At 39.0% G+C, this 12,358-nt stretch overlaps 1 protein-coding gene across 1 annotated transcript in view; it reads right to left on the bottom strand.

Moving 5' to 3' along the window:
- The window catches only part of LOC310950922 (F-actin-uncapping protein LRRC16A-like), a gene marked incomplete at its 3' end in the record, with an annotated part of 73,184 nt that overhangs the window by 34,266 nt on the left and 26,560 nt on the right, over positions 1-12,358 (bottom strand). Inside the window, exons 3-8 of the mRNA XM_083918953.1 lie at positions 11,179-11,229; positions 5,230-5,289; positions 2,521-2,642; positions 895-992; positions 600-670; positions 195-268 (exon numbers count right to left, since the gene is read on the bottom strand). Of these exons, the coding sequence (XP_083775079.1) occupies positions 195-268; positions 600-670; positions 895-992; positions 2,521-2,642; positions 5,230-5,289; positions 11,179-11,229 (476 nt within the window). The remainder of the gene's footprint in view (positions 1-194; positions 269-599; positions 671-894; positions 993-2,520; positions 2,643-5,229; positions 5,290-11,178; positions 11,230-12,358) is intronic.

A 12,358-nucleotide genomic window follows, 5' to 3' on the forward strand; every position in this document is an offset into this window, starting at 1 on the left:
AATTTAGTGGTGAAAATGTTACATTAAAACTAAATCATGTCACACTGGCAATATATGATTTATGATGATATATTATGATTTCTCATATCCCAACTAATGTTTTCAGCCATATGGCCTCATCTGTCTGCCTCTGTTTTCACATTTTGTTGGTGTTCTTTGGTTTTATTTTATCTATTTCCTGTACCGATGCTCACCTGTTCTCCAGATGGCTGAAGTCCTGCAGGTTGAGTTCTCTGGTGTCTTGTGTCAAATAGATGGTGTCCACATCCTTGAAAGGAGACAATTAACCAAAGCAAGTGTTAACATATATACATACATACATACATATCTGTTATCAAAAAGACACATCTGCTAGCAAATTTCTTGTTAATTTTTATATAAATCTATATAACTCATCAAATGCACAGAGCAGATGAAACATATTTCATTTGGAAACTTTCGGAGCAAGCATGAAAAAGATAGTAAGAAAACGATATGAGGGGAACTGGTAGTATAATCATATACTGTTGTGGCTGTTCTATTTATCAAAAGGGCTTTATGCATTTCAATGCCCCCCAGCCGACAGCACTGAAGCCCAAAATAATGTAAACAATACTGACCCACTGCACCTCTTCTTTGTAAGGTAGCCCCAACCAGTCACAAACACATCTGTACATCTGAGAAAACCCACCTAGAGGGAAGAAGAGAGACAACAAAAAAATATGAAGGACAGAAAAATTTGCATTTTTCATCAGTTTCATCACAAAGGGCAATTGTTTTAATCCACCATGTACAACTACTATACTGTTGAGGTTAACTCACTTTACAACTGACTGCACCACACATCATACATCATTTAAGCTATGGATTGAAGAAGCATGCAGTAATAATTACTGCAGGGTCAGAGATTCCTACCGCAGGGTCCTGGCTCAGCAAGCTTGTTGGTCTCCCACAGAGTCTGCAGAGAGGTCAGCCTGTCTGGAGGCTCCATGCAGAGCTTCTTCATCACTTTACTGAGGAGAGAAGACAGCTTAAAACATAATTTAGTCATGCCATTTCTACATATCTACAAATATTGTAGCTGGTAAAATATTTAAGTGCCTATAATCCCTTTAAAAGATTATAAAAGAAGCAGCTCCAGGCTTCTTTCTCACTGCCTTACTTATCAGTGGACATTTTGAAAGCAGGACGATGCTGAATACTTCAATAGTAACTAGATCTAACTAAAGTTATGTAAAACAATAAAAAAACAAAGCAGTTCAGTATTAAACCGACTGCAGCTCGGAAGTACAAACATCAGCCTCTCTGTCAAGTCAAAGACTGTTCACGAGACAAGGTTAGAAACATTTATTGTTTTACATCAGTGATCATTTCTGCATTTATATAAATGCTTCCTGTTCCTCAACAAACCCTATTAAATGAGATTCACATCCGCATCACAATGGAGGCATTTTTTTTTTTCTGGACATAAAAGACAGTAGCTTTGACTCATCCACAGCCACTTTTAGAGATCAGGATCAAGTTTAAAAAAACTATTCAGTAAATACTTACTGTATAAAACGCAAAATCAAATGCAATGTAAATGCAAAATGCACAGAAATTGATGATTGAAATACTGTGAGATTAACTACATCTTTGCTTTTAATAGTGATTCAAATTTTTCCGGGGTTTCGAATAAAACGCCCATTTAGCCGTCAGCAAAAGGCAGCGACGCAGGTTACCATAGTAAGCTAATAAATAAGTAACAAGTAATAAATAATGGTACAAGCTGAGTCAGCACTAGCTGTGCTTAAATTGGAAACAACGGCACAGAAGCAAAGCAATGTAACAGTACTATGCTAGGCCACATTAGACCAGCAACTCCTGTGCTGTGCTAGGGGAAATGACTGTTTTTGTCAATGGAGTCTGGTGGCTTTGAAGAGAGAAATAATACGCAGGGGTGTCAAACTGATGCAGTAAAGGGCCGCTGTGGCTGCAGGTTTTCATTCCAACCAAGCAAGAACTCACCTGATCCAACTAATCAACCCTGCTAAGGCAATTTAGGTGATTGAATCAGTCCAGTTAGGTTTGATAATACGGCTTGAGTTCCCCGTCTTAAAGGGATGTTTGACAGCATGGTAAAGCAGGGGAAATATTCTAAATATAGCGTGCCCTTAAACTGATAATGATTTATTTAGGTGTATAAAATATGTTAAGCTGCTGCATATTATTTACCTTCCATTTCTGTACTCCTGCCTGCTTCTCCAAGCAGTGTGCTGACTGCCATTTGAGTTACTATACTGTACTGATATGGAGCAACGTCATCATAAAGAAACCTAGGTCGGGTCACATGGGAACACAGCATTTTGATGGTAAAACATTTGTACTTTGACTAAAATGTGAATGTTTAATGATTTGGACATATCAGGCAGCTACAGAATGATATAAAACCTAAAAAAAAAAAAAAAGTTGGACCCTTTAAATAAATCCATGAAAAACCACAGAAGTCACACACACACACACACGCACACGCACACGAACACACGGGCGCGCGGAACTCACCTAGGTGGTAGACCGGGACATATCCTCAGCAGACAGTTTCCTACGTGAGCAACCACCTCATTGACCTCGTCTGTAGAGAGCAGCTTCAGAGAGAAGGAGCCACGCTCGTACTCTATGAACAGCTAAAAGGACACATCATCAATTAGTAATGCGCGCCAGCATGCATGGTTTCACCTAAACCTGCTGTAACCACATTTATACTTATTTAGATAAAAGAAAGTTACTCCCATCTTTATCTATTTCACTGAGTGAGTCTGCTTTACGACTTTAAAATCGGCAGTGTGAGGATTCAACATACGTTTCCATCTGACTCCCTTGCTTTCCATTTCATATTCCACTTTTCTGCCTGTCTACTCCACTGAATCAACCCAGCAATAATATAATTTACACTCAAGCACATCTACACTCCGCATCTTTGTCTCCTGTAAAAAGTAAAGATTTAATGACATTTACCAATACTGGCTAACCACTTCAGCGCACAGCTCACCACAATTATGCAAATGCTGATGTAAGGCAATACATGCCTCCTCTATAGGCCAAAATTATCATAATCCTTGCTGATACTTATTAAACATGGGAGACCAGCAGTCAAGATATTAAGACGGCTGACATCTCAGGAGATGAGTGGGCGAGAGGTCCAGCTGCAGGAACATAGTGGTTAATGACGGATTATCATATTTTGTAGGTATGTCCTGCTGATCGACAGCTGACCAACACCGGTCAAAAAGTCAAATTGAAGCTCTTTCCAGATGGGAAACATCACTTCTGGACGCAGAGCCTTTTTCGGTGTCTTATATGTTTAATATTTTTAAGGATTTTACTGGCATTCAAGGTATTTTGCTTCCCATCCTCTCAGTATAGTCCACTCTCTAGCCACTGTATATATCTGTTATGATTACAGTCGCCGTTGTTAAACTGGAGAAGTCGGGTTCAAGTATCAAGTGTCACTGAGCAAAAAAACAGAAGTCCAAGCTTCTCCAGACTCCCTTTGTTAGGACTGCTAAGGATGCCATGCTATGTCATGATGACCCATGCTTCTGTGACTCTGATTGGCTAGTTCTCATTGTCTTTGCTGGACGGGATGGTTAGGTTTGCGTATGAGGAGTGAGACTGATAGGGTTAGAGTAGGAATACCAGGGTAAGCCAATCAGAGGCACTTTAGGGCGGGTCATACCTTCACCATCCTAGGAAAAGTACATAGTGTTGCATGCAGTATGCATAAAATTTGGAATATACTACTTTTCATAACATTGTGCATCCCTAACAATAGCATCCTGACTTACATGCTGCAATATCTGACATGATGCATTAGGACATCCTTGTATTTCTGTCACACTGCATTTGATATACTATGTATTAAGACCTAAATCTTTTTCTAGCATACTAAATAGTATGGTAGTATGGGTATTGGAATGCAGGGATCCCTCCAAAATGTAGATTAATCTGACCTTTGACCTCAGTGGAGAGGAGGGATGAATAAAGGAAGTTTCACTGCTGATGTATTTGTGGTCCTCATAAATCTATTTAGAGAAGACCGTTCAACTTCCAGTCCAAAGAAAAGGAAATAAAAAACTAATTGAAGTGAAGAACGGCAAATAATCAAGAAGCATAGCGACTGAAAATGTGACAAGATGGAGGACTCTGAAAGAAAATAGAGGCTGCGGAAAGGAACTCTGGGAGATGAAGTCCCAGAGGTGCGCCTGCAATTACATCTTACCGCCAAAGAGGCCGCTTGAAACAACGTATCTCAAATCTTACGGATTATAACTTTAAGCGTTAAGACAAGTACACACCAACCCGGCTTCAAAGAACTAGTGCCGATGAAAGTCCACTGTTGCATTGCCTCACGTCAGCTGTGTAGGAGTTGCATATCACAAAGACAACAGCCAACAACCAATTAGCATGCACATTCTGCGCCTGCATGAGAAGAAATAACTATCGGCAGGCAGCGGTAATCTGTTTGTCATTCAAAAAAGGGAAACAAAATGACCTACGGGACAGATTAAAGATGCTAGATAGCAAGTTAACAACACAACCTGATGTTAAAGGAACACATTATAATTACCGTACACGAGTGAACAATAACAAACAATTATGAACCATTTCTGTTAATGAGCACAATGAAAAATAATAATCTTACCTGATAGAACAAATCTGTTTTCCATCTCACAGCCTCTCGACTTAACCCGTTTGTTTAGTTTCCTCTAATGACAGCCCAAGTTCGACCAACCGACTGTCAGCTCAGTGTGTCCCTGCCTTTAGCTGACAATATTGATACCATTCATTTGTGTGGTCCGTGAGTATCTGTAAGTTAAGTGTGGCGCTAGAGCTAGCCGGTGGTTTGCTTCACATGAAGACAGGAAATGGGAGGAAGCAGCTAACCTGGATCAGTCCAAATTTAACAAATATGCCAACACCTCTAAAGGTCATTAATTAACACATTTCTTATGTCTTCAATCAGCACTTTAAACAGGAAAAAGTGGAGGGAGCAGACTTTGGACGGTGCACAGCTAGCATTTTCCTACCGTTTCCCAGCAATAATTAGTCTTTATGCCATGCTAAGGGATTCACCGCCTGTCTCTAGCTCTGTACCTAACATATAAACATGAGATCTTTTTCTATAACTCTCAACAAGAAAATGAGTAAGTGTATTCTCCAGAATGTGGAACTATGCCTTTAATATTTTGTCTCAGGACATTGGTACTGTACCTGTGTAGGCTTGTTGCACGCGATCCCCTGGATCTCTAGATAATTAAAGGAGTGTTCCACCTTTAAAAAAAAGAGCACAGAAATCACCATTAAAATACTGATACTACATCAGACATATAGTCATGGCCTTATTACATCCTAAAGGAAGAAAACTATATTCAAAGACTATCTGAGCCACTGTTAATTACAGGACATAAACTGTGCCACCACTCTGCTTCTTACAATATTAAAAAAAGGTACATTTTAAAATCATCATGACAGTCTATTAAACATGTTTAAACTAAATCATCAGAGAAAGCAAAGCTGTGGTTTATACGCGAGTGTGCATGTGACCCAGGTGTTTGAATGAATGAATGAATGACTGGCATCCCTATGCGTGTGTGAGAGCACACAGTGTGTATAATGTATCTGTGAGAGCAAGGGTTCCTAATAATAACAACAGTCTAGTATAGTGAGTGTCTGTCTGAGGAATGTTGTGTAAAAATATGTCTGCTGCATAATGAATAGGTACTGTAAGGATGCAGTCATTTCTTTTTTCTTCTTTCTTTTTACACCAGCAGACTGTTTCATCACTGACTCACACACTGACAGGGTTTTTCTGGGCAGCACTTGACACATTTAGGTTCAAATCAAAACTAAGATCAGAAATTACAATAGTCATTTAAACCAAATGAGCCCTTTTATTCAGTATTTCATCTCTGCCAGCTGAATTAAATTACAATACAACCACTCTGGGATGCACCATTAATTTCCTTGCTCATTTGCAAGAAAGCATTTGTTGTTGTTTGTAGTTATGCATAAGCAAGACACTAAAGAACTGCATCAGGTGAGAGTTAATTGAATCCTCTTTTCTCTATTCAGGTCCAAAAATCTGTTTCCGGGAAGAGCTTTTCAGGACAAAGAAAACAAAGAAAAGCAGCAGCCTGCCCTTCCATACCTAAAACGGGACAGGAACAGATCTCCTTTAATGTGAGAGCGGGGAACCAGTGAATACAAATGCCTACTACAGTATACGGAGCACACAATGTTCTGCACTCCATCTCCATCTCTCTGTCTTTTTTTCAAACACAGACGTACCGTACAGTACAGAGCCTGAGGGCAGGCCAGGGAGCGAGGCCAGACTATTCCAGGTGGGTTCAGTCTTCCTAAGGCTTGGCTCAGAGATGAGAGGAGGGAGAGAATATGCAGACTGTCTGTCTGCTGTCTGACTACAGTATGCAGTGTTTGTGTGTTTATTTGAGCACTGCCTGTGGTTACTCACTGATGTTTGGTCTAGGAGCAGGAAAACATTCCATATTTAAACGTGCACACACATAGGCCATCACTTTATTTATAATAATTGAATATTGTGGACTGATTATTCAAAAGGAAACATTCACAATAACACAGTGAAGAAGAAACCAAAGCTCAGCTGAATAAAAAAAATAAAAAAAATAACTGTTAGCAAGGATAGGTAAGCGCATGACAATGGTGGAACAAGGTATGGTTTTATATTTTTTGTAGTTAAAGTACATTCTACTTCTTAGAAAATAAGATTTACTAAATGATAAAAAGACCCATTGCTTCATTCAACGCTAATGGTGAGTCAAAATACATTGATACAGGAGTATATCATATTACTTCCTCTTGCAATGCTGAAGTGATGCACTGGCACCAAGTATGGATATTTCAACCGGTCTCTTCTCAACTCGTCACATATGAATGCTTTATCAGGACCCTTTAGCGCCACCTGTCAACACACTGGCCAACCCCAAATGGTCAAAGGTCAAACTCTGACTTTCCATTACGGTCGCTGTTTTAAACACGGGGAACGTGATTAACGTTGTCAATTCAAACAAAACTACTTGATTAAGGTTAGGAAAGAATTGTGGGTGAGGTTAAAATAAATGTGTTTTTAATGTCACTACAGTTATGGGACATAAACGGGACAAAAACCGCAGTCTTCTGGGTGAAAGTCCTGTGTTTCTCTGACTCATCCACCACAACCTCCTTCCTACATGGACTTTGTTGCTCTTACTTCTGGAGCACTTGCTCTGAAGTTATGCTTCGGACTTTAACGTTGACAGCCTAGTGCATGGATATCTGGTGCAGTACTACAGTACAATACAATTACAGCAGTTTCTACAGTATAGAGTGTGCAAATTACCTGATGCAATAAGCAATATACAATTACCAAAATTAACCTGAACATGGTCAAGTTGGTCAAGTTAATTTCATAAAGCCAGTAAATGGAATGATAGCATACTGGATTGAACACCAGCCAATGATAAGTGAGCGTGCTGGTAAACATGCGCTCTAGCCAATGGCAAGACCTCATGCTGGGAGGTGTAGGGAGGAACCAAATGCCAGAGTAATTGCATTATTCTCTCATTCGTTCATTGTCCGTCTGTCACTTGAACCCCTCTCCTCCACTTTCCTTATGTGCGGCAAGATTTTAAATGTCGTAATTCAACATTTGATGAGTTCATGCTGAGGGTGATTTGATAAGGTTGGGGTTAATAAATGACAGTTTAGTTTTACTTTCCATGAGAGGGTTTGCATTACGGTATGCCTGTGTATCTCTGTGGGATCTGTTGTTTTTATAAATACTTCTGACACAAAGCAGAAAGCAAAGAGAGATAGAGACAGTGTACAGGTATGTAGAAAATATACAGCAAAAAGAGGCTCACATATGAATGCTTTATCAGGACCCTTTAGCGTGTGAATGATAGTGTGTTTGTGCGTGAGAGCATGTGTGTACGTATGTTGGGGAGGAGACACTGACAGACTTTAAGGTCCTGCAGCTTCTCAAGAGTAGCCAAACCATCAATCGGAGGAGAAAAAAACACAGAGAGATGCACAAGAGAGCTACAGGGGGATTTCAACTATTAATGAGAGAGAGAAAAATACACAGCAAAGTGTTTAACTCTAGGTTTACAAGTGAGATATATTTACTTTAATATTAAGACCTGGGGCTCAGAAGAGACAATCTCCTACTGATTGTTCTCTTGTGTTTTTTCGATGCATGACAGAGATGTATCTAATACACGATAGATCAAACACAGCACCCACAATACATTCAGACGGCCAGAAGCTTAAATCAACACCAACACTGTCTCAGCTTTGATTCAACAAAAACACATTTTAGCAGGAAACTGAATCTGCAGAGGACGTATACAGCCAATAGGTCATGTGTTGGAACAGTGAGCAGAGGAAAATCTTCATTTGAAGTCAACTCATCTCTAATGTATTATAGATTTCACATTAAAAAAATCCATACAGGGACAAATACTGTAACAGTTAGCTTTTTTGAATGGATGTTGACAAGCTACATCTTTCAAAAATGACAGTAAGAACCCACGCAGCACATGCAATACTGGTAGCATTGTGAAAAACTGAACAAAAAATATCCTCAAGTCAAATGGAGTTTCAATACGCATGTGTGCCGTTTTCAAGACATTTGCTGACCAGAGACCAGTTCTTACGGCCACAGTACTATTAATGTAGTAGTTGGAAATTACAAACTGGTGAGCAGCGTTATTCCGGCCGTTTATTAATGAACTTCAACAGATCTGGGGTGGCCACTGCCGTGGCTAAAATCGGCACTGTCTCCCAGGTCCTTCCAGCTGCTGAACGATGGAATCTATGACCTCCCCGACATCAGCATATTCCTTGCATTTAAGTCCATGAATTTTGAGCCGCTAAATTAAGTGTCTCTTGCCAAGAATGACTCCATGCCTAACTGCAAGTGACTCAAGCATGTCATTGTATTTCATTCCTATATTAAAATAAAATTAGATTAATCCAGACTTGTCCATGTTAACAATCAACAGTCTCTGGAGATGACTGCAATAATGAACTTGTGGCCACTTGTCTTGAATAGAGAGTAAAGTACAACAACATGAGTAACATCCAAAGTAGGTCAGAGAAAGTAGGTGTAAACAGGTCTGGAAAAGGAGACAGGAAAAAGACAGAGTGGAAACAAAGAGACAGAGATGGACTGAGACACACTAGAATGGAGAGGAGGGTTGTAAAAAGTTAGTTCTTCATAAAGCAGGTGTCTGATCCGTCCAGGTCAGATAGAAAACAGATGCAGAACCTGCATGCAGCTCACAACACTGGAAACATATGACATCATGTGAAACCAGGTCAGCTTGAATGTTCTTTATGGCCTCTTCTTCCTACACTAAATCAGTTTTCAAGCTACCAATCAATCAGACAAACTGCCCCTGGAGGCATCTTATTGACTGGAAAGAATGCAGCTTTTAGCAGAGCAATTGTTAAGTATTTCCTGGACGTTGTACAAGAGATGATGTTATGTTATCTTATGACTAAGGAAGCTACCATGAAGTGCTACTCTTGGAATATCCACCAGGAGGATAGTCAGTCCCTATACTGCAGGAAAAATACACCGGTTTGCAGTTGGTTTCTATATACAATAATAGTTGTGTTTGGTTTTGTGATGACGCTAAGCACTGCCATCTGCGCTGTATGACAAAAAAAGCTAAGGAATATGAATCCATTGTAAGTAAACCTATTTCTATTACCATTCCAGAGTGAATGAAGACGCGATGAAAAAAATCTTTCTTAATTGGCTTATCTTGCCTAGTATAAAATCTAAATTTCAAAGGCAATATCTCAGTAACTGAGATCTAGTGGACAATGATACAATTGAATGTCTTCCCCTGCTCCTTTACTACAACTGTAACTTTAAAAGTGATTCAAATATACTAACATACAACATTTATGGTTAAACTTATGTGTAGTGTCTACTTGTTGAGTTTTACATCAAAACACTATTTATTTCCATATAGCCATGTAAGAAATACCAAAAATTGAAAAAGTAATAAAATGGTATGGCATTAGTATGGTAAGTATTTTAAGCTACAAAACAAACTAAATTGACCTGGAGGTGAGATTGGTTTGCCAACTGCCGTTTCATAGGGTCAAGATTTAACTTTGAAACTCAACTTTTAAGTCCTTAAAGTACAAAACAAGAATGCATATTTGAACATCTGCATTCCCATGACAACTGGGCAGCATCTGTCTGCTGATAAAGATGATTCAATATGGTCAGAAGCTCTAATGCAGCTATAAAATGGACTCTGAGGTGAGAATGTTTTGTCAACTGCTCTCTCAAAAACACAAAAATGAACTTTGAAACAAAGCAAAGTGATTTGTAACCTAACCACTGTGATACCAAAATTTTGCCTACAAACAGGTCATTATTTACACACACAGTTTGATAATTTCCCCCAGTTTTATACTCACTTATCAAAGTTCAGGAACAGTCCTGAACTAGGTCTTTGTTTAAAAGCTAGCAGGCAAGACATGGCCAACAACTCACAACACAGGAGCTGAAGTCTGATGTAAAGTTTAATATTGGCAGTAGAGATAGTAACAGTTGTTAAATTGTTATGGTGAACATTGCATTCTATTACTTCACTGTTGGTTTTCATGGGGCACAGGTGACAATGATGCTGGTAAAGATGATGACAGATGTTTCAGTGCTGGTGATGGTGCTAACAGCTGCCATCTGCACTGCATTATGGCACTGTTGTTTCAAGTTAACAGGCATGTCAACCAGCTGTATAACTGCAATATAACCAGGCACATACAGAGCTACTACTTTAGCCTTAATCTATTCGACTGTACAGTACATACTGTACACACAAACTAAGTGCTGAGTCTGGGAAATTTAGGGCATACAAATGCATATTATTGTAAATCAGCTAAAACTTGTCTGAATCAGTTGGACTGATTCTCCTCACATTGTCAGAGTTATTATGAGAAAACGGCTAAAGATTGTGAGATTATTTTCTGGCATTGTAATTGATGATGAATTTACATTCAGGCAGTTTGGCCTAAAAGCAAAAAAATATATTTAATAACAATATTTGACAACCTATACTGATTGTCATGAACGTTCTTGGAAAAAAATGTTGAATTCCTTTGAGTTGCTGCTCTTACCTTGGTGGGAATTCGGGCCGTCAAAAGGTAGACTCTGTGAGACGCAAGGGCCTGAGAGAGAGAGAGAGAGAGAGAGAGAGAGAGAGAGAGAGAGAGAGAGAGAGAGAGAGAGAGAGAGAGAGAAAAAAAATTAGTATGTATCTTTAAATATACACTCTGACCAACAAGGAAATGACAAAGAGCACATAGGGCTCGCGTGTTGACTCATCCAGATAAAATGCTTGTAACTCTAAAGCTTCCAAGGCAGTATGTAAGAGAAAAAAAACATGACAAAAAGGAGAAAGATTCCGCTCTCCTTGAAAACAAGAAGTGCCGGCTCTTAACCAGCACAACCCACTGAGGCACTTCCAGCATGTAGCCAAAATGCCTTTGTTTTTTTATGACCACCGTCTGTCTGCTGAGTGAGGCATTATAGGTCAAAGTGTGTTTCTTATTTGTGTCGTTTCTGGCTGCTGAGCAACCTGGATAGCACATGGTGAGGTAGAGATGGAATGATATGAAAGTTTCATGTCACAATCATCCTGGCCAAAATAATTGCAATTCACAATATTATCCCAATAAGCATCAAAATAAACTTTCATTATTAAACATGTCATTAGAAAGTTGTCTTATGTCAAAAAAAAAATAATAATAAAAAAAAAATTGCAGCAAAAAGATCACAGAGAGCAGAATTCACAGAGAAGTCCAGTGGAAATGCTGTAGACGGTCATTTCAACATGCATACAGCCTGAATGATCAGACTTACATTTGTTCCTGTTGTGTTTGAGAAAGACATGCACAGTGACATCACTGTACACATGCAAGGACCACTTTTAAGTTCTACTTCTTCTTTTAATAACCTACATTAAAAGATAAGATTGAATTTCTGCAAAATAAAATCATTTCTACTTGATTTGAACTGTAACTGAAGCTGAATTAATGTTACTGTCAGCTCCCGTCAATTCACTACAGTCAAGTCACTTAGGATAATAACGATATTCACCATTATCCCAATAATAGAAATTCGCCAAGATCAACTTAGTGTTAGCATCTTTTTTTTTTTTTATTGAGATCCACGATAAAATAAATCAATTATCCTCCCACCCTTTGGTGAGGACGGAGCTTGTGAAAGAAAACTCAAGGCTTGAAGAGGCATTACTGGAATGCATGAACTTGACATTCCTATCCAGACGAGGGGCAT

This window comes from Echiichthys vipera (assembly GCF_963691815.1).
Source record: "Echiichthys vipera genome assembly, chromosome: 8".
Classification (NCBI taxonomy): Eukaryota; Metazoa; Chordata; class Actinopteri; order Perciformes; family Trachinidae; genus Echiichthys; species Echiichthys vipera.